This window comes from Hemitrygon akajei, chromosome 17, assembly GCF_048418815.1.
Source record: "Hemitrygon akajei chromosome 17, sHemAka1.3, whole genome shotgun sequence".
Classification (NCBI taxonomy): domain Eukaryota; kingdom Metazoa; phylum Chordata; class Chondrichthyes; order Myliobatiformes; family Dasyatidae; genus Hemitrygon; species Hemitrygon akajei.
In genome coordinates, this window is record NC_133140.1 from 18,122,710 (window position 1) to 18,145,618 (window position 22,909).

General features: G+C 43.6%; 1 protein-coding gene across 2 annotated transcripts; it reads right to left on the bottom strand.

Annotated features, from left to right (window-relative positions):
• Positions 1–3,329: 3,329 nt before the first annotated feature.
• Positions 3,330–22,379, bottom strand: LOC140740511 (olfactomedin-4-like). 2 transcript variants are annotated; one of them, XM_073069720.1, is made up of 5 exons: positions 22,278–22,379; positions 22,058–22,204; positions 12,050–12,268; positions 9,506–9,662; positions 3,330–5,345 (listed from the first exon to the last, which is right to left on the bottom strand). In XM_073069720.1, the coding sequence occupies exons 1-5, from the start codon at positions 22,335–22,337 to the stop codon at positions 4,537–4,539; spliced, it is 1,392 nt and encodes a 463-aa protein (XP_072925821.1). In that variant the 5' UTR covers positions 22,338–22,379; the 3' UTR covers positions 3,330–4,536. The 2 variants fall into 2 exon arrangements, with proteins under 2 accessions (XP_072925821.1, XP_072925822.1); XM_073069721.1 differs by lacking the exon at positions 12,050–12,268.
• Between the last annotated feature and the right edge of the window lie 530 nt (positions 22,380–22,909).

A 22,909-nucleotide genomic window follows, 5' to 3' on the forward strand; every position in this document is an offset into this window, starting at 1 on the left:
GGAGTTTGAAGCATTACCTGACATAGCTGATATTCCTTAGTCTATCATGCAAGTGTATCATGTGGTAGAACCGATTTGTCATTTTGTGGGGAGTTACTGTCTCAAATAAATGATGTTCATTTGAAAGCTCTCTATCTGCTAATAGAAGCAGCAACATGAAAGAGCGTAGAGATGTGATTCTTCAGTCAGTTGTCACTTGTATGAGCCTGTATTGTAAACGTTAGTGAGTGGTGGAAGATATAGAACATAGAATAGTACAGCACATTACAGGCCCTTCGGCCCACAATGTTTTGCCAACCCTCAAACCCTGCCTTAAATTCCTCCATATACCTGACTAGTAGTCTCTTAAACTTCACTAGTGTATCTGCCTCCACCACTGACTCAGGCAGTGCATTCCATGCACCAACCACTCTCTGAGTAAAAACCCTTCCTCTAATATCCCCCTTGAACTTCCCTCCCCTTACCTTAAAGCCATTTCCTCTTGTACCCCTGTGTTCCTCTTGTTCCTCAGTGGTGCCCTGGGGAAGAGGCGCTGGCTGTCCATTCTATCTATTCCTCTTAATATCTTGTACACATCTATCATGTCTCCTCTCATCCTCCTTCTCTCCAAAGAGTAAAGCCCTAGCACCCTTAACCTCTGATCATAATCCATACTCTCTAAACCAGGCAGCATCCTGGTAACTCTCCTCTGTACCCTTTCCAAAGCTTCCACATCCTTCCTATAGTGAGGCCACCAGAACTGGACACAGTACTCCAAGTGTGGCCTTATAGAGCTGCATCATTACATAACAACTCTTAAATTCTATCCCTCGACTTATGAAACCTAAGCTTTCTTAACTACCCTATCTACCTGTGAGGCAACTTTCAGGGATCTGTGGACATGTACCCCCAGATCCCTCTGCTCCTCCACACTACCAAGTATCCTGCCATTTACATTGAACTCTGCCTTGGAGTTTGTCCTTCCAAAGTGTACCACCTCACACTTCTCCGGGTTGAACTCCTTCTGCCACTTCTCAGCCCACTTCTACATCCTATCAATGTCTCTCTGCAATCTTCAACAATCCTCTACCCTATCCACAACACCACTAACCTGTGTGTCGTCTGCAAATTTGCCAACCCACCCTTCTACCCCCACTTCCAGGTCATTAATGAAAATCATGAAAAGTAGGGGTTCCTGAATGGATCCTTGTGGGACACCACTAGTCACAACCCTCCAATCCAAATATACTCCCCCTGCCATGACCCTCTGCTTTCTGCAGGCAAGCCAATTCTGAATCCACCTGGCCAAACTTCCCTGGATCCCATGCCTTCTGACTTTCTGAATAAGCCTACTGTGTGGAACCTTGTTAAATGCCTTACTAAAATCCATGTAGATCACATCCACTGCACTACCCTCATCTATATGCCTGGTCACCTCCTCAAAGAACTCTTACAGGCTTGTTAGACATGATCTGCCCTTCACAAAGCCATACTGACTGTCCCTGATATAGCCTAGATAAATTAGACAAGAGGTTATGTTGCACCTTTATAAAACTGGTTATGCCACATCTGGAGTATTGCATACAGTTCTGGTCGCCCCACTATAGGAAGGATGTTGAGGCTTCGGAGAAGGTGCAGAAGACGACATGTGCTATCATGAGAGGCTGGACAAATTTGGGTTGTTTTCATTGGAGTGCTGGAGGCTGATGGGGGATTTGATAGAGGTTTATAAAATTATGAGAAGCATAGACAGAGTGGACAGAGAGTATCTGTTTCTCAGGGTAGTAATGTCTAATACCAGAGGGCATGCATCGAAGTTGAGAGGGGGTAGGCTCAAGGGGGATATGAGGGGTAAGTTTTTTACTCAGAGAGTGGTGGATGTCTGGAATACGCTGCCTGGTATGGTGGTGTATGGTGGTAGAGGCAAATACTCTGGGGGCTTTTAAGAGACGTTTAGATAAGCACATGGATATGAGGAAGATGGAGGGATTTTGTCTCGTGGGTTTCATCTCTGGAATGATTGTTTTAATTTGAATATTACTAACAGGAAATAAACATGGGTTTAAAGTCTTTATGTGCTTTTATACTGTTTAAGTTGATGTACTTCTTTTCGAATTGCTTTGCCCACTAATCTCCCTGACGTCGTTTTGACTGACTCCCGAAGATTTGTTCACAAAGCTAAATAGCCTCTAGAATTTCCAAAAGTGAGCTTCTTTGAGGAAAGATTAGCCAAAAAGACAAATAGACTTAGTATTATTGTTCATGCAGTCAGTTAAACAGTGCTGACTATTGGGATCCTTCACAAGCTATTCTTGAATAGGTAATGTATTTCACATTCTTTCACCAATGGAGAGTGACATAAAACAGGGGTTTGGATAATAATAGTGTAACTACTAAGGAAATCAAGTGGGGAAGAGAAAAATCAACTTTTCATTCAACAGCCACAGCAAAACTTACCAAGTGATTATGGATGCCAGTGTTGCCTCTAAGATTGTTGGAAAAGTGATAAACATGTAATTAGAGTACCAGTGCAACACAAAACTTGCTTGCCACAGAAATAATTTGACAAATAGTTATTCATTTTAATATTTAGCTGCTTTTAGTTTAACAACATATATATTTCCCGTAGTAACAGTAATGCAGCGGGTTGAAAGGAAGGTTTCGGTGAAATATTTAAATACCAAAATACAGTAGCAAAGTTGTACCAAATGCTGTGATCACTGTGTTTACAATCTCAGTTTGTGTTCCAACTTGCTAAATCTTGCATTTTGTAATATATTCCAAGCAACAAAATACACCTAGTCTAAATAGGCTTGAGTTCCTGCCGATGTTATGAATGGATGTGAGTTGCTGGAACTGTTGTGAACTCAGTCCAGACAGACATGAATGACTGAAGACTCTGCTTGGGTTTCAGAAGTTAAACCCAACCAGAACCTGAGGAATTTTAGTTTTCCAGACCTGATCCAATTGTCACCGTAGGCTTAATAATCTCAATGAAATATGATATTAACCTGTACTGCAGTTCCAGCATCAAATATTGATCAAGAACAGAGGATGATTAGATAATAATACTACCCTGACTTTGATAAAACACTGTGTTTGATCAGCAGAGTACAGGAAAGATCATGCTGTATTTGAATGTGCATTCAACCAACTCAACTTGAATCCTACATGTGTAGTCAATTCCTCTCAAGTGCAGATCAGCTGGCAGTTACTGCAAGTAGTTATGTACCTGGTCCAGACAGATGCATTCTGGGAAAAATGTTATTGACTTGAACTATTACCTGTTCCTTCTTTCAGGTGTACTAACCAATTGATGCACCATCAATAACTCTAGGAGACTGGAAGTGAACGATTTTATTAAGGCTTTTATTAACAGCGAAAAGGGAGCACAACATGTCGAGGACTGAGGAAGGAGCAGTGCCCCAATCGCTTTTATACAGGGGTCTGTGGGAGGAGCCACAGGAGCAGTCAGCAGAGGGGCGTGTTCAGACAGTTTACTACACCAATCTCCTGTTTCTTTGCCAGCATTTTTGAAAGTATTTTTCCCTGCTCATATATCCATATCTAACATATTTTCTAGTGGAGAAGGCAGTCAGAGTTACTTAACCATGTTGGTGTGTCTGCAGCCGATCAGGCATGGATTGCAGATTTCCTTCCTAAAGGGCCTTAGTTTTTACATGATAATCTGGCAGTTCTAAGACTACAATTTCTGATCTGTTGCAACACACACAAAATGCTGGAGGAACTCAGCAGGTCAGGCAGCATTTATTGAGGGAAATGAACTACCATTTCAGGTGAAACCCTCCTGATTATAGGGGTTTTGGGCTGAAAGGTCAACTGCTTATTTCCCTCCATAGATTCTCCCTGATCAAGATTTCCAGCATCTTCAGCAACTGGTCTTATGTTTTTGTCTTTTGAAATTCCTCAGTTATTTTGTGCCCCAAATTTGGATACCCTAGCTGCCATTGGTGGGTTTTAAACTTGTGTTTCTGGATCAGTGATCTGGATCTCTGGCAACTGTTCCAGTAACTTAACCATTTCAATAGTGTAGCTCTGATGTGTTCTCTGCCAAAGCAGCAAGTCCAATCCCAACAAGTATCAGCCTGATTCACATGGATTCAAGTCATGTGTACACAGCCAATGTAATTGCTGAAGATCTTGTTCAGCTACAGGACTTGTCTCGCTCTTGGATCTGTAAGCACCAGCCCCTTTCCAGACAAATATTATGTTATTAATTTAAACAGTACAACAGGCACAAAGCAGGCAGTAATAGATTGTTTGCAAAATTCAATATTATTTCTCTAAAAAAATCTGAGATCTTATCATCGTTCAGCATTTTAGGTGCAAATACCAAATTAAAAACTGGTGCAAAGTAATACATAAAAGTTTTAACTGAAATTTTAAGGAAATAATTGAAATGCTTGTTTTTCCACAAAGCTGTTCCAAGGGTTGCCAAGTATGCTTTTCTTTTTAAAAATCAGTCCAAAATATATTTTAATTCATATGGTTTTTGGTTTCATTTCATTGCATTAATCTCAGGAATCTCAGTACGGTCTATGCAAAGAATAAACTGTAACTAACAACATAGGCATCACTGTACACATACAACAATTTATCTCGTGGGTTGTAGTTCATGTACTGGATGCCAGGTAAGACCTTTCGGACCCGGATAGCCAAATTATTCTGTTCAACTCCAGTGGTTGTGTCAAACATATAAAAAATCTCTTCAAACTCAGAATTCAAATATCTGGTAGCATACACAATGCCACACACCAAAAAGGCATTGGTTGCTGATCGTTTGTATAGAGTGGTGTTCCAGCTATTGAGTAATGACATGTCAGTTGCATTGAGCTGACTGACAACCAGGTTTCCATAATTTAGTTCAGTTGCATAAAGTACCCAGAGCCCGTTTTCATCTGTTGCCAGATCCATATCTGAGTACCCATAACAAGAAGAAACTGTGCAATATGGAAACTTGTCATTAAAACCAGCGTAAGGCAGTTTGACAGAGAAAATCTCCGCAGTGGTCATATCAAACTTGCAGAGCTGACCCAAATTGTAGCAGTTGTAATAGTATGCATCTCTGTACATTACTCCACCGGAGCCTTGAGCATTATGGGTTTTAAATGTCACATCAACAGCACTACTGCGGGTGAGAAATTTACTGTAAGAAGTGAAAACACGAATCTTATTTCCAAACCTATTGCTACTTGAGAGAATCATCAGCCAATACTGTTCCTCTTTTCCAGGAGCCGGCCATGGGTCCATTCCCCAACAACCATATTGGTAGGATGCCCCAAAATGATTGAGCATTGAACTCTTTGGATCAGAAACGTCTACTAATTTTCCAAATGAACAAGAACCTGTAACAAAAATAAGAAACTGTTACTGTTACAGTGGCTAACATACAACTTGCATAAAACAAAAGAGACTCAAAGTCTATTCAATGTTTTCTAATCAAGTCCTTTCAACTTTAGAAAGGAGTTCCGCAGTTCATCCTTTAGTTGTCTGTTTTTCCAGGGAAAATTGCCTCAGCCCTCAGTCATTCCTAATAGTTATTACTGCTTGATTTTTTTTTTGATACCTACTTCAGTATTTCTGTAATCTTTTATAGCAGGATTAGGCTATGCATAAACCTCTCAGTGCAGCTTGAGCAAGCCTCTATGAATTATAAAACCTTTGCCTTCCTATAATACTTCCACTTTTACCGGTGGTACTTTGTGCAGATGGGAATGAGGCTCTTCTTTCTCTCAATCAGAAACTATGCAAGGTCTTTCTCTTCCAAGCTCTATGTAATGCATTTTCTCCTCAGTACGAACTGTTACTGAAGTATCACCCCACTGCATCTCACAGAAGTGAGCAACCTTCTTTTGTAACCTTAAACATCAAAAACGCTTCAGCAAAATCCAGTCTTCACTGGAGGCAGAATCCACTTTTGGATTAATCATTGATTAGAATTAGGAACCGACAGCTAGCTGATACAATAGGGATGAGAGGAATTCCTCAGATAGGACCTCAACAGGACTTGTGATCACGTGCCAGGATCTGCTCGTTACTTAAAGGGCCTTCTCTATTATCATCCTGAATTACAGAGTCGTCTTTAAAGATTTTTTTTAAATTCTTGAGATATGTACACTGACAAAACAGCAGGGAGTCTTGTAAGTCAGAATGGGAATTGATATGGTCACTTCGCATTTTTCTCTGGTGCCAACCTACAGCATTATTGAATTAAATTTCATGACTCCCATGAAGGTTCCAAACTCATTACCTCAATATTGTTAATATATAACTATATAACAATTACAGCATGGAAATAGGCCATCTCGGCCCTTCTAATCCATGCCGAATGCTTACTCTCACCTAGACCTGCACTCAGCCCATAACCCTCCATTCCTTTCCTGTCCATATACCTGTCCAATTTTACTTTAAATTACAATACCGAACCTGCCTCTACCACTTCTACTGGAAGCTCATTCCACACAGCTACCACTCTCTGAGTAAAGAAATTCCCCTCATGTTACCCCTAAACTTTTGCCCCCTAACTCTCAACTCATGTCCTCTTGTTTGAATCTCCCCTACTCTCAATGGAAAAAGCCTATCCATGTAAACTCTAACTATCCCCCTCATAATTTTAAATACCTCTATCAAGTTCCCCTTCAACCTTCTACGCTCCAAAGAATAAAGACCTAACTTGCTCAACCTTTCTCTGTAACTTAAGTGCTGAAACCCAGGTAACATTCTTGTAAATATTCTCTGTACTCTCCATTTTGTTGATATCTTTCCTATAATTTGGTGACCAGAACTGTACACAATACTCCAAATTTGGCCTTACCAATGCCTTGTACAATTTTAACATTACATCCCAACTCCTATACTTAATGCTCTGATTTATAAAGGCCAGCATACCAAAAGCTTTCTTCACCACCCTATCCACACGAGATTCCACCTTCAGGGAACTATGCACCATTATTCCTAGATCACTCTGTTCTACTGCATTCCTCAATGCCCTACCGTTTACCACGTATGTCCTATTTTGATTATTCCTACCAAAATGTAGCACCTCACACTTATTAGCATTAAACTCCATCTGCCATCTTTCAACCCACTCTTCTAACTGGCCTAAATCTCTCTGCAAGCTTTGAAAACCTACTTCATTATCCACAACACCACCTATCTTAGTATCATCTGCATACTTACTAATCCAATTTACCACCCCATCATCCAGATCATTAATGTATATAACAAAGAACAATGGACCCATTACAGATCCCTGAGACACACCACTAGTCACCAGCCTCCAACCTGAAACAGTTATCCACCACTACTCTCTGGCATCTCCCATCTGGCCACTGTTGAATCCATTTTACTACTTCAATATTAATACCTTCCTACATAACCTTCTGTGTGGAACCTTGTCAAAGGCCTTACTGAAGTCCATATAGACAACGTCCACTGCTTTACCTACATCAACTTTCCTAGTAACCTCTTCAAAAAAAAATGTAATAAAAGATCTACCAGGCAGCTGTACTTGTATACTATCTCCTCCCCCAGACAGCTCCCTTGTTCTCAGAGTATTCTCAGAGAATAATTGTGGGAATGGAAATGGAATCACTGTAGAATAAATAGAAATGGGGGCTTGAACCACTTGGAGAGGATTATCCTTCGGAGTTGATATGGAATTCTCACCAATTTACCAGGAAACAACAAATACTTGATGTGCCAATTCAGGGAAAATTGGATATAGTTTCTTCAAAAACCACTAGCATGATGATGCAAGCATCTCCTGTTCTATAGATATGCAAGGTGGAGAGTATCCTATCTGGTTGCATCATGGCTGGGTATGGAAGCATCAATGGCCAGGAATAGAAAAGTCTATGAAAAGTGTTGGATACAGTCAAGTCCAACTCAGCCAAGGACGGTCTGAAGCCTGGCTGAAAAGGACAAGGGTTGGGCATGGGATTAGTAATCCCATCCCAGAGAAAACTCTGAGCTACAGAAACACCAGCAGAAGCTCCAAAAACCTCATCCCTGGGAAAGGAAGGATCTTCGTCTAGATGGGCTACATCTGGGGACAACTTGAAAAGACTGGGCAGAGGACTGTAGCGAGCTGCTGTCGGCAGCCTATGACTCAGTAGGGGTGATGGGCTCAAGTAAATAAGCACAGTCCCGTCCATCACAGGCAAAGCCCTCCCCATCATTCAGCACATTTACAAGGAACGCTGCCACAACAAAGCAATATCCATCATCAAGGACCTCTGTTATCCAGGCCAGGTTCTCTTCTCGCTACAAACTTTGGATAGGGGGTAGTAGGCCCCACACCACCAGGTTCACAAACATTTACAACCATCAGGCTCCTGAACCAGTATGGATAGCTTCACTCACCTCAACACTGAACTGATTTCACAATGTATAGACTCACTTTCAAACTCTGCAACTCATGTTATCTGTATTATTTATTTATATTTATTATTTATACAGTTCTCATCTTTTACATGGTTGTTATGCATAGTGTTTCATAAATTCTATTGTACTTCTCTGTTTTCCTGTGAATGCCCACAGGAAAATGAATCTCAGGGTAATATATGTTGACATACAGTATTCATACTTTGATAATAAATTTACTTTGAACTTTGGGAGCACTTGCAAGAACTGAGCCTGGGTCCAATGATGATGGCCACCATACTATCTAGGAAGTCACTCCTGAATCTAATGTAAAGGTAAGGTGAGGTCTGTTTTAAAACAGATGCACACTTTTCGGACCCTGCTAGTTCAGTTACCTTTGAAAGATACGAACTCTGGCATTAAAAAAAAAGAAGAAACCAAAATGATTGTTCACATTTGGCAACCTGATTTCAGTTTCATTGCAGCAAGACTTTCTTGCTGGGAACTGGAAGCAGCAGGTCTGTTCTCCTTGTCTATGTAGTGACTGGTGACTATGGCATGTGTTAGAATAGGAAATAAAGGGAAGTTTGCTTTTTCTAGCCCCTCAAAACATTTCACTACTAATGAGGTACTTTTTAGAAGCTGGTCTTTGTAGTAAGGAAAACACCAGCCAACTTGCACACAGCAAACTCAGACAGTGCAGTGATAATGATAATATCATCCATTTTTATTGATAATTGCATCCAGGATACCAGCACTGGTCCTGAAGCAATGATCAATTACCACTGGTTGTTAGTCAGTCTTTATTTATGTGTAGCTGTTCATAAATTCTATCGTATTTCTTATTTGCCTGCATGAAAATGAATCTCAAGGTAGTGTATGGTGACATATATGTAATTTTGTAATAAATTTACTTTGATTTTGACCTTTGCATCCCAATGGAATGGAGTGGACATGGTCTCAATTTGACCTCTTATTTGAAAGCCCTCCTGAGGCAGTGCATCTCTCCCTCATTCCTGCCAGAGTGTCAACGAAGATTTTGTACTTGTCTCTGGTGTGCAGTCTGAATGCAGTCTGCTATATCAATGTACAGTAGTCAGGTGCGTAAGCAACTGGATTGCAGCCAACACATGGTACCCACCTGGTTGTGGAGTGACATATGGTGTTGGTGTCACTAACAGTGCACTCTGGCAAGAAGACAGACTCCTCTTCAGGATCTTGTTTCTTCTATGCTCTTTTACTACTTTAAGTCGGTCGTATTTTTCAAGTGTATCCACCTCGTCAGTAATATTTTGCACCTGATGGATAAAGAATGAATACAAGAAAGATCTCGGGTTTGTTTATCGTGCTTTTTACAACCCATTTCTAGGAAAGGAAGTTTAAAATGGTGTGGGTAAATGGTATATTCAGATATACCTGATGCCTCATTTAGTATCTCCTGTGATTCACATAGTCCAGAAAGATCCTGGGTTCAATTTCCACTTTGGGCCAAGTTCAGTTTTCTTAGGCAATACAACAGTCAGAAGATGAAATTACCAGGGCTCCAGTTCCTAATTGTTGTCAGTGACTCTTTACTAGAAATATGCATGCAGTTCTAAGTGCAAAGAGCAAGATCGATTCTCCAGCCTCTAGTGAAGCAAGCTTCTAATATATCATGATACCCATATGAGCAACGTTCTGGTGGTATAGATTCTCGAAGAATTAAATTCCAGCGGGCAACAGAAAATTTAGAATACTCGTTATCATTATCTTATTTATGTGGGAGATAATGACAGTAATACATATGATTTATAAAAAGATCTTAAATTTTTTTGTTCCATCAAAAGAGAGATATGCCTGGATTGCAATGGATACAGTTCAAAATTTAAACATAGGTTTATCAACCTGAAACATTACTCTGTTTCTCTCCCCACAGGTGCTGCATGACCTTTCAAGTATTTCTGATTTTAGTTCAGATTTCCAGCATCTACATTTATTTTACAATGATTACAAGAAGGTTGCACGTGTTGGGCTTGTACCGAAATGGCTGGATCAGAGCACGTAAGACCAGAGTGACAGGTGAGCCTTGGGTTAGGGCCACTCTTAACAACCTAGAGGAGAGACGCCGAGCAAATGTCCGACAAAGAAGGAAAGCAACAGCAGTGGTTCCACTTCCAGATCCAACACAGTTTTCATGAAATACACCAGATGCTGTGGTCAAATCAACACGTACAAACAAGCTGGATGAACTCAGCAGGTCGGGCAGCATCCGTTGAAAGGAGCAGTCAACGGATGCTGCCCGACCTGCTGAGTTCATCCAGCTTGTTTGTATAGTTTTCATGTCCTGTTGTGGACTTCTCTGTCTCTCACAACTTGGATTTAGCAGCCACCTATGAACACACAACAGATCTGCACAAATCTACTTGTCATCATCAGATGTGATGGACAACCAGTAAATAATAACAAGAACATTCCAATAGATCCAACAAAGAGAAGAACTCAGGCTATATACTTCCAACCAATATCACTTTCACAATCAACCTACTAATATCATTTACACAAGAACACAATGTCTGTAAGGGAAACAAGGAAGACAAAGCAGGAGTGGGCTATTTGGCCTGTCTAGTCTTCCCCACCAATCAACAACAGCATGGCTGATATGCACAGACCTCATTTCCTCTTTTCTGCCAGTCTCCATGGCTCTCAATTCCCTGATCTTCCAAAACATGTTTTCACTCCCTCTTTAAATACCTTCAATGATCTTGTATTCACACTCCACAGGGTGGTGGTGGGGTGGTGGTGTAGAGAAATCCAGTAATTCACAACTCCCCGTAAGAAATTCCTAAGCACCTCAGTTTTAACTTTCCATCAGTAACTACATCCCTTTGTTTGAGAGTCTCCCATTAGTGAAAAATGTCCACACCGTTATTCCCCTCAAGGGTCTTGTATGTTGTTATTAAGATTCTTCTAAACTCCAAAGAAAAGTCTTTAGATATTTATGATTAGACAATGGTCTTCTCAACCCAGGAGTTAGCCAAGAGGATCTCATTTGGACTGCTTTAAAGGCCACTACATGCTTCTTAGATAAGGAGACCAGAATATGCACAGTGCTCTAAGTGTACTCCTGTACCTCATGCAGTTGATATAATACATCCCTATGTTGAAATTCTAATCCTCTTTCAATAAACGCCAATGTGCTTACTGCATCTGCCTACTTGTACAAGAACACCTCAAACTCTCTGTACTTCATTCATCTGCGACCTTTCTCCATTTAGTGAGAAGCCTGCCCTTGGGTTTCCTCTACTGAAGTTCATAAACTGCACACAACAAGTTCTTGTTCACTCACCTAACTATATCCTATTGCATAAACACAAGAGATTCTGCAGATGCTGGAAATCCAGAGTTACACATATAAAGTGCTGGAACAAATCAGCAGGTCAGGAGAGGAATAAAGTGTTGATGTTCTGGGACAAGATCCTTCATCAGGACTCAATATACAGCATCCTATTGCAAATTCAAACTATCCTCACTGCAGCATGCGTTCCCACCTATTTTTGTGTCACCTGTAAACTTGGATGCTCTGCATCCTGTCCTGTTCCCCAGGCATGACTATAACCATAAATAATTGAGGCCAAGAACTGAGCCCTGTTACATCCTCCCAGCCTGTAAACAACCTATTTACTCTGACACACGATATATGGCTTACCTTCACAACAAACTTGGCTACAATCCCTTGGTTCCGAGAGTTCAATTCTTGAAGCTGGTTAACTAAATCAGTCAGCTCAGCAGATTCAATCTCAATGATCCGAAATGAGACGATACTGTACAGATCACCGTCATATTCCTCTTCAAGTACACTAATCCAGTGCACAAGCTTCTCTAGTCTTTGCTCAATGTCAGCAATAATATCAACAGGTTCGTTGAACTATCATTGGAACATAAAATATATTTTCCAGTCAGAAGTTGAGACAATATCCAGCTGCTGAGTACACAAAGGACAGCAAGACAGGTAGCGTGCAACAGCGATACTTACAATCCAACCCAGACCCAAAGGCCAATTGAAAGAAAAATATTTTAGTTTAACTGTTCGTAAACAAATGTGTACATTTTTACAAATGCAGTAGATTCTGCTCAATAGGACAGTGGTCCCCAACCACCAGGCTGCGAAGAAACGATATGATTTGGTGATATGAAATGATACGAGTCAGCTGCACCTTTCCTCATTCCCTGTCACGCCCACTGTTGAACTTGAACGCACGCAAGGTCATTACCCACATGAGGTCATCAGTCACCTAAACGCAGTGATACCCTCCCGCCAGGGATCACTGGTTGGCCTCGGGTAACCAGCCACTTCACGCGGCCGGCGAGAAATGCCGATGCTGCTGGCCTGGAGCGCGGACAGATGGGCGCCGTCCCTGAACCTGTTTAGCATACCAAATGTCCATGGGGAACCCGGTGCTAAAATATTCGCAGATGACCTAATTCGGGCTCAGGGTTTCGTAAGTAGCAGAGCAGCTACCTCGCTGCGATCTACTGAAAGTCATCCCTTGAGACAAACTTTTGTGGGCCGATAGATCCTACTGACCTACAAGGGGGGCGGGTGTACGCCCTGTCACACTCCTCCTTTGGTTGGTCGGTTTCTCCGGACTGTTATTGCTACGGCCCTGACACGGGGACCTCCGGCCCTTACCTTGTCCTCTCACTGGTGCGTTGCAATGATTTTATATGTTCATACGAGGAAAATATGCGGTGTGTGTTTAATATCCAAACATTACTTAAAACATTATGATGCTATTGACTTATAAGTGAGTTATAATTGACTTATCACTATATTCATACAAGGAAAATATGTGCTGTGTGTTTAATATTAAATACATTAGATAAACCCTTTTAGAAATGAAATTGAGTTTATTAGCCACTTATAAGTGACTTACAGTTGTCTTATTACCTATATTCCGGTTGTGATTAACACCCCCCCCACCGCCATCGGCCGGTCTGCACGAATATTGTCAATATTATACCAGTCCGCGGTGCAAAAAAGGTTGGTGACCCCTGCAATAGGACCATGAGTTAATCAACTCTTAAAAGCTAAAACTAATTGAGAAAATAGTTGGAATAGTACACCCTGCCCCTCACTGAACATCCCTCCACTCACTACCCTCACAGACACCTCCCTCCACTCCCTGCCCCTCACTGAACCTCCCTCCTTTCACTACCCTCACAGAACCTCCCTCCACTCACTACCCTCAGTAACACTTCCCTCCACTCCCTGTCCCACACTGACACTCCCTCCACTCACTACCCTCAGTTCCACTCACTACCCTCACTGAAACTCCCTCCACTCCCTGCCCCTCACTGAACCTCCCTCCTTTCACTACCCTCACAGAACCTCCCTCCACTCACTACCCTCAGTAACACTTCCCTCCACTCCCTGTCCCACACTGACACTCCCTCCACTCACTACCCTCAGTTCCACTCACTACCCTCACTGAAACTCCCTCCACTCACTGCTCCTCACTAACACCTCCCTCCATTCCCTGCCCCACACTGACACCTCCCTCCACTCACTACCCTCACTGAACCTCCCTCCATTCAATACCCTCACCGACACCTCCTTCCACTCACTCCCTCTCACTGATCCCTCCCTCCACTCACTGCCCCTCATTAACCCTATCCTTCATTCACTACCCTTCAGTGACCCTCCCTCTACTTACTGTCTTCTCACTGATTCCTCCCTCCAATCACTACCCCTCAGAGACCTTTCCCTCAACTCTCTCCCCCTCATTGACCTCACCCTCCATTCACTGCCCCTCACTGACTCCTCTCTCCACTCACTCCCTCACTGACACCTCCATCCACTCACTACCCCTCACTAAAATCTCCGTCCACTCACTCCCCCTTACTGATACCTCCCTCCATTCACTACCACTCCCTCTGCTCACAGCCCCTCAGAGACCCTCCCTGCACATTACCTTTACTGACCCCTCCCTCCACTCACTGCACCTCACTGATATCTCCATTCTCTCACTCACCCTTACTGACACCTTCTTCTACTCACTCCACCCTCACTGACATCACCCCCACTCACAACCCCTCAGTGACACCTCCCACCACTCACTACCCCCTCCCTCCATTCACTGCAGCCTTGCACATCCACTAGTATCGCTGCACAACTCTCTCTTCCATATTTGCCTCGCTCCTCCACCTATTGCCTCCTCACCCTCCATGAGCTGCTGCTCATTCCTCTCACAGCCCCGTGCCTCCCCCTCACTGCCCCGTGCCTCCCCCTCACTGCCCCGTGCCTCTCTCTCTCACTACCCCGTGCCTCTCTCTCTCACTTAGAAGCAAAGAACCATAGAACATTACAGCACAGAAACAGGCCTTTTGGCCCTTCTTGGCTGTGCCGAACCATTTTTCTGCCTAGTCCCACTGACCTGCACCTGGACCATATCCCTCCATACACTTCTCCTCCATGTACCTGTCCAAGTTTTTCTTAAATGTTAAAAGTGAGCCCGCATTTACAACTTCATCTGGCAGCTCATTCCGCACTCCCACCACTGAGTGAAGAAGCCCCCCTAATGTTCCCTTTAAACTTTTTCCCCATTAACCCTTAACCCATGTCCTCTGGTTTTTTTCTCCCCTGGCCTTAGTGGAAAAAGCCTGCTTGCATTCATTCTATCTATCTATACCCATTATAATTTTATATACCTCTATCAAATCTCCCCTCATTCTTCTACGCTCCAGGGAATAAAGTCCTAACCTATTCAACCTTTCTCTGTAACTCAGTTTCTCAAGTCCTGGCAACATTCTTGTAAACCTTCTCTGCACTCTTTCAACCTTATTAATATACTTCCTGTAACTTGGTGAACAAAAATGCACACAATACTCCAAATTCGGCTTCACCAATGCCCTATACAACTTCTCCTCTTAGTCACCAGTTTCCTTCACTAATTGCCCACAGGGCCCTCTCTACTCCAATCACAGCCTCACATAATCCTGAAATCACAAGATCATTTCAAATGTACGAATTGGCAGAATCAGAATCAGGTTTATTATCACTGGCATTTGCCGTGGAATTTGTTGCTTGTGGCAGCAGTACATTGCAATACTAAAAATCTTCTATCAACTACAATAAAAATATATCAAATAATTAAATCAGTAGTTAACAAAGAGAGGCAAAAGTGAGACAGTGTTCATGGGTTTCATTGTCCATTCAGATTTCATTCTCCAATCTGATGGCGGAGGAGAAGCAGCTGTTTCCACACATTTAGTGTGTGCTTTCAGGCTCTTGTACCTCCTCTCTGATGGTTGTAATGAGAAGAGGGTGGTTGAGGTTTTTAATGATGGGTGCTGCCTTTTTGAGGCATCATCTTCTGAAGATGTCCTCGGTCCTGTGCAGTGGCTGCTTGCCAGACAAAGGTGCCACCAGTTAGGGTGCTCTCCACAGTACTTCAGTTTTTGGTGATCAATTCACTTCAAATTCCTAACAAAATACAGCCACCAGCATTCTCTCTTGATAACTGCATAGACACTGACTTGAATATGTTATCTGTTCCTCTCTCCATAGCTGCTGCCTGACCTTCTGGGTATTTCCAAAATTCCTTGTTTCATTTCAAGTTTCCACCATCTGTAATATACTGCCTTCATCATCTACAACAGGGGTGTCAAACTCATTTTAGGTCACGGGCCGGATTGAGCAAAATGCAGCTTCATGCGGGCCGGATCAGTCGGACGCGTGCGAACGCAGCTTTCGTTGCCTCCGTTTTTTCAGCCTGCTCTCATGTGTCTCAGTCTCTGCTATAACTACAAAGTGTTTCACTTTACAAATTCCATTTCTTATGAAGAAGACTGCCGAATAAACACTAAAAACCCTGAAAACCTGGTACCTGAATAAACTCAGCATTAGCCATATCATACGCCATAGGCGCTTCGCTTACTGGGGCCAGCTTTAATAGTAATTAGATATTATCTCGCGGGCCACAGATAATTCCACCGCGGGCCGGATTTGGCCCGCGGGCCTTGAGTTTGACATATATGATCTACAATGTCCATCTAGATTCAAGATTAGATTATCAGTAACATGAGCATCAAAACAGGCAGTGAAATTCATTGTTTGCATAATAAACAATGCAGTCTGAGGACATGTTGGGGGCAGCATACTAATTTCACCATATTTCTGGCGCCAACATGGCATGTCCACATTATTCAGCAGAACACCGCCACAGTCAACACAACAGTGGCAGAAGAAACCTTACTATCCCCCACCAGGCTGGGACAACCCTTCCGCCGGACTTGTCGATGTCGGGCTTCAACCCCAGGATATTTTAAAAGCACCTGACACTTTCACTGATTGCTGAGAGAGAAAAATAGATTTTTATTTGAATCACCCCATCAAAGCAACAGCCAGCAGTACGTTGTGAACCCCTTGAGGTGTAGACAGACTCTAAATGTGACACTCTAAACTGGCGGTTTGCTTTTTGCTCTCAGGTGGAACCATCTCCCCCTGCCCTCGGGCAGGATAATAGTCACATTTCCACACTTAACACACACAAAATGCTGGTGGAACACAGCAGGCCAGGCAGCATCTATAGGAAGAAGCACTGTCGACGTTTTAGGCCGAGACCCTTCGTTAGGACTAACCGAAAGAAGAGAGTAAGAGATTTGAAAGTAGGAGGGGGAGGGGAAATTGTGAAATGATAGGAGAAGACAGGAGGGGGTGGGGTGAAGCTAAGAGCTGGAAAGGTGATTGACAAAAGGGATACAGAGCTGGAGAAGGGACGGGAGGCCTAGGGAGAAAGAAAGGGGGAGGGGAGCACTAGAGGGAGATGGAGAACAGGCAAAGAGTGATGGGCAGAGAGAGGGAAAAAAAGGAGGGGGGGAATAAATAAATCGGGGATGGGGTAAGAAGGGGAGGAGGAGTATTAACGGAAGTTAGAGAAATCAATGTTCATGCCATCAGGTTGGAGGTTACCCAGACAGAATACAAGATGTTGTTCCTCCAACCTGAGTGTGGCTTCATCTTGACAGTAGAGGAGGCCATCCTATCATTTTGCATTTTCCCCACCCCTCCTACTTTCAAATCCCTTACTAGCTTTCCTATCAGTTAGTCCTGACAAAGGGTCTTAGCCCGAAACGTCGACAGTTCTTCTCCCCATAGATGCTGCCTGGCCTGCTGTGTTCCACCAGCATTTTGTGTGTGAGGCTTATAGAAGATATCAGTAGATAATTCGTCTCTAGAGATGGAGATGGAAAGATCAAGAAAGGAGAGGGAGGTGTAGGAAATGGAGCAGGTAAATTTGAGGGCAGGGTGAAAGTTGGGAGGCAAAGTTAATGAAGTCAACGAGCTCAGCATGTGTACAGGAGGCAGCGCCAATGCAGTCGTTGATGTAGCGAAGGAAAAGAGGGGGACGGATACCCGTATAGGCTTGGAACATGGACTGTTCCACAAAGCAAACAAAAAGGTAGACATAGCTGGGACTTATACGGGTGCCCATGGCTACACCTTTGATTTGGAGGAAGTGGGAGGAGCCAAAGGAGAAATTATTAAGAGTAAGGACTAATTCTGCTAGACGGAGGAGAGTGGTGGTAGAGGGGAATTGGTTAGGTCTGGAATCCAAAAAGAAGTGGAGTGCTCTGAGACCTTCCTGGTGGGGGATGGAGGTATATAGGGACTAGACGTCCATGGTGAAAATAAGGCGGTGGGAACCGGGGAACTTAAAATCATTGAAAAAATTCAAAGTGTGAAGTGTCATGAACATAGGTAGGAAGGGATTGAACAAGGGGGGATAAGACAGTGTCAAGATATGCAGAAATGAGTTCAGTGGGGCAGGAGCAAGCTGAGTCAATAGGTCTACCTGGACAGGCAGGTTTGTGGATCTTGGGTAGGAGGTAGAAACGGGAAGTGCACGGTGTGGGAACTATGAGGTTGGTGGCAGTGGATGGGAGATCCCCAGAGCTGATAAGGTTGGTGATGGTATAGGAGACAGTGGCCTGGTACTCCTTAGTGGGGTCATGATTGAGGGGTAAATAAGAGGAGGTATCAGCAAGTTGTCGCTGTGCCTCGGCAAGGTAGAGGTCAGTACGCCAGACTACAACAGCAGCCCCCTTATAAGCGGTTTTATAGTAAGGTTGGGATTGGTGTGGAGGGAGTGGAAAGCAGAGTGTTCGGAAGGAGTGAGGTTGGAATTGGAACAAGGTGTGGTGAAGTCGAAACGGTTGTTGTCCTGTCAGCAGTTAGCAATAAAGAGATCCAGAGCAGGCAGAAGAACTGATCGGGGAGGAGGAGGGTTGAAGGGGTCATCGGTGGGGGTGGGAGAGCCCACACTGACCATCTCCCCCTGCCCTCGGGCAGGATAATGGTCACACTTCCACACTAACTGGCTGAACCAGCTTGCTCAAGTTCAGTTACAACAGTCTGCCCACAACACCGAGAATATCAGGTAGAAAGAGCTTGACTCTTGCAGCCCATCACAACTGTATTTGCTCTGTAAAGTATCACTGTGCACACTTTTCCCCACTCTTCAACAGTGACAGAACTGCATTGTGAGTGCTGGAACACAGTTAAAAAATTGACAATCAAAAGTGTGCTGCTGTGCTACAGGTTTCAGTGACAGACCTGTCCTGCCCCACCATTACAATTCAGCATATTGATGTCATAGCTCTAAACCTATCAATACTGTACCCCAGTGTTCCAGTGACAGACTGTCTCCACCAGGACAGTGACAGAGACTGGGGAAGAGGAGTGTAGCTAACAAATAGGGAAAGCTTTTTAGTAAGATAGTAAGAAAGGAGGAGGGGGGAAGGGGGAACCCCTCTTACTCTCTTACTATCTTTTCTTTCAGTTAGTCCTGACGAAGGGTCTTGGCCTGAAACATCAACTGTACTTCTTCCTACAGATGCTGCCTGGCCTGCTGCATTCAACCAGCATTTTGTGTGTGTTGCAATAACTTCACTGGGTGTCTTTTATAGGCCACCCAATAATAACAGGGATATCGAGGAGCAGATAGGGAAACAAATCCTGGAAAGGTGTAATAATAACAGGGTTGTCGTGATGGGAGATTTTAATTTCCCAAATATCGATTGGCATCTCCAACAGCAAGAGGTTTAGATGGGGTAGAGTTTGTTAGGTGTGTTCAGGAAGGTTTCTTGACACAGTATGTAGATAAGCTTACAAGAAGAGAGACTACTTGATTTGGTATTGGGAAATGAACGTGGTCAGGTGTCAGATCTCTCACTGGGAGAGCATTTTGGAGATAGTGATCATAATTCTATCTCCTTACAATAGCACTGGAGAGAGATAGGAACAGACAAGTTAGAAAAGCATTTAATTGGAGTAAGGGGAATTATGAGGCTATCAGGCAGGAAATTGGAGGCTTAAATTGGAAATATGTTCTCAGGGAAAAGTACGGAAGAAATATGGCAAATATTCCAGGGGATAATTGTGTAGAGTTCTGTATAGGTACGTTCCACATTCCAATGAGACGGAAGTTATGGTAGGGTATAGGAACTGTGGTGTACAAAGGCTGTCATAAATCTAGTCAAGAAGAAAAGAAAAGCTTACAAAAGGTTCAGAGAGCTAGGTAATGTTAGAGATCTAGAAGATTATAAGGCTACTAGGAAGGGGCTATGAGAAGGCCTTGGCGGACAGGATTAAGGAAAACCCCAAGGCATTCTACAAGTATGTGAAGAGCAAGAGGATAAGACATGAAAGAATAGGACCTATCAAGTGTGACAGTGGGATAGTGTGTATGGAACCGGAGGAAATAGCAGAGGTACTTAATGAATACTTTACTTCAGTATTCACTATGAAAAAGGATCTTAGTGATTGCAGTGATGACTTGCATCAGACTGAAAAGCTTGAGCATGTAGATATTAACAAAAAGGATGTGCTGGAGCTTTTGGAAAGCATCAAGTTGGATAAGTCGCCGGGACCGGATGAAATGTACCCCAGGCTACTCTGGGAGGTGAGATAGGAGATTGCTGAGCCTCTGGCAATGATCTTTGCATCATCAATGGGGACAGGAGAGGTTCCAGAGGATTGGAGGGTTGTGGATGTTGTTCCTTTATTCAAGAAAGGGAGTGGAGATAGCCCAGGAAATTATAGACCATTGAGTCTTAAGTCAGTGATTGGTAAGTTGATGAAGAAGATCCCAAGAGGCAATATTTATGAATATTTGGAGAGGTATAATATGATTATGAGTAGTCAGCATGGCTTTGTCAAGGGCAGATCGTGCCTTAGGAGCCTGATTGCATTTTTTGAGGATGTGACTAAAACATATTGATGAAGGAAGCGCAGTAGATGTAGTGTGTATGGATTTCAGCAAAGCATTTGATAAGGTACCCCATGCAAGGCTTATTGAGAAAGTAAGGAGGCATGTGATCTTTGCTTTGTGGATCCAGAACTGGCTTGTCCACAGAAGGCAAAGAGTGGTTGTAGGCGGGTCATATTCTGCATGAAGGTCGATGACCAGTGGAGTGCCTCAGGGATCTGTTCTGGGACCCTTACTCTTCGTGATTTTTCTAAATGACCTGGATGAGGAAGTGGAGGGATGGGTTAGTAAATTTGCTGATGACACTAAGGTTGGAGGTGTTGTGGATAGTGTGGAGGGCTGTCAGAGGTTACAGCAGGACATCGATAGGATGCAAAACTGGGCTGAGAAGTGGCAGATGGAGTTCAACCCAGATAAGTGTGAAGTGGTTCATTTTGGTATGTCAAATATGATGGCAGAACATAGAACATCCTCCACTCTTGGCAGTGTGGAGGATCAGAGGGATCTTGGGGTCCGAGTCCATAGGATGGTCAAAGCAGCTGCGCAGGTTGACTCTGTGGTTAAGAAGATGTAAGGTGTATTGGCCTTTATCAATGGTGGAATTTAATTTAGGAGCCGAGGGGTAATATTGTAGTTATATAGGACCCTGGTCAGACCCCAGTTGGAGTACTGTGCTCAGCTCTGGTGACCTCACTACAGGAAGGATGTGGAATCCATAGAAAGGGTGCAGAGGAGATTTACAAGGATGTTGCCTGGATTGGGGAGCATGCCTTATGAGAATAGGTTGAGTGAACTCGGCCTTTTCTCCTTGGAGTGATGGAGGATGAGAGGTGACCTGATAGAGGTGTATAAGATGATGAGAGGTATTGATCGTGTGGATAGTCAGAGGTTTTTTCCTAGGGCTGAAAGGACACAGGTTTAAGGTGCTGGGGAGTAGGTACAGAGGAGATGTCAGGGGTAAGTTTTTTACTCAGAGAGTGGTGAGTGTGTGGAATGGGCTGCCGGCAACGGTGGTGGAGGTGGATACGATAGGGTCTTTTAAGAGGCTTTTAGATAGGTACATGGAGCTCAGTAGAGGACTATAGGTAAGTCTAGTAATTTCTGTGGTTGGGACATGTTCAGCACAACTTTGATGGCTGTAGAGTCTGTATTGTGCTGTAGGTTTTCTATGTTTCTATGTTAGGAGTTTACCAGTGTTCCAGTGACAGACCTGTCCCCACCAGTACTGAAACCCAGTCATATACATTGACAGATCTGCCCCATTAGTAATGTATCACAGTGTTACACGGTGCCGATTCTGTCCCCTACAGGACCGTATCGTGTCCATTCTTGCTAATTGCCGCGGAAACTACGGCAGAGGAACCGTTACACTACGGGGACAATCAGGTTGGGGGTTTTAACCGGCACTGGCTGTACCAGACTGTAGACGGGCAGCCGAGACTCACCTGCTCGACATTCAGGCTCTGGCTACAGTTGTCGCTGAGTGAAAATAGTTGCTCAAAGCGCCGCCGTGGGAATGGCCCGTCCGCCATCTCCAGCTCGCAGTAACATCTCTCGGCCACCCGAGCCCCGGTCGGAAAATCGGCGTCCACCTGTTGAACGATGACAGGTTAGAACCCTGTGTAAATGCTTCTCGCTCGAAGGAATGGGAAATGGGCGACTTACGGGAAAAGGAGTGCTCAGTAAAATGAAGCCGAATACCCCAACCAGTGTGGACAGATCCATGGTGCAAGCCGGGCTGCCAAAGCTAAAGTTCCCAGTACTTAAGCAAAGGGGGCGGAGATTGAGCACGGGCGCCTTGCATTTCGGCAACTCTCTCTCTCTCTCTCACATACCGGCATGTTGCATTTTGAGGATAGGTTGAGCGACCTAAGGATTTTCTCTTTGGAGCGAAGGAGAATGAGAAATTATTTGACAGGCATACAATAAGAAGGCATAAGCTGAGTGGATAGCCAGAAACATTTTACCAGGGCAGAAATGGCTCCTGTGATGGGACATAATTTTAGGGCGTCTGGAGGAAAGTATAGGAGGAACGCCAGAGGATAGTTTTTTTTAACAGTGTGTGGAACGCTCTTCCATGGGTGGTGTTAGAGGCTGATATCTTCGGGGTATTTAAGGAACTCTTAGATATGTACACGGATAATAGAAAAATGTACAAAATAATGAGAGACATTGATCGTGTGGATAGTCAGAGGCTTTTTCCCTGGGCTGAAATAGTTGCCCCAAGAGGACACAGTTTTAAGGTGCTTGGAAGTAAGTACAGAGGAAATGTCGGGGTAAGTTTTTTACTCAGAGAG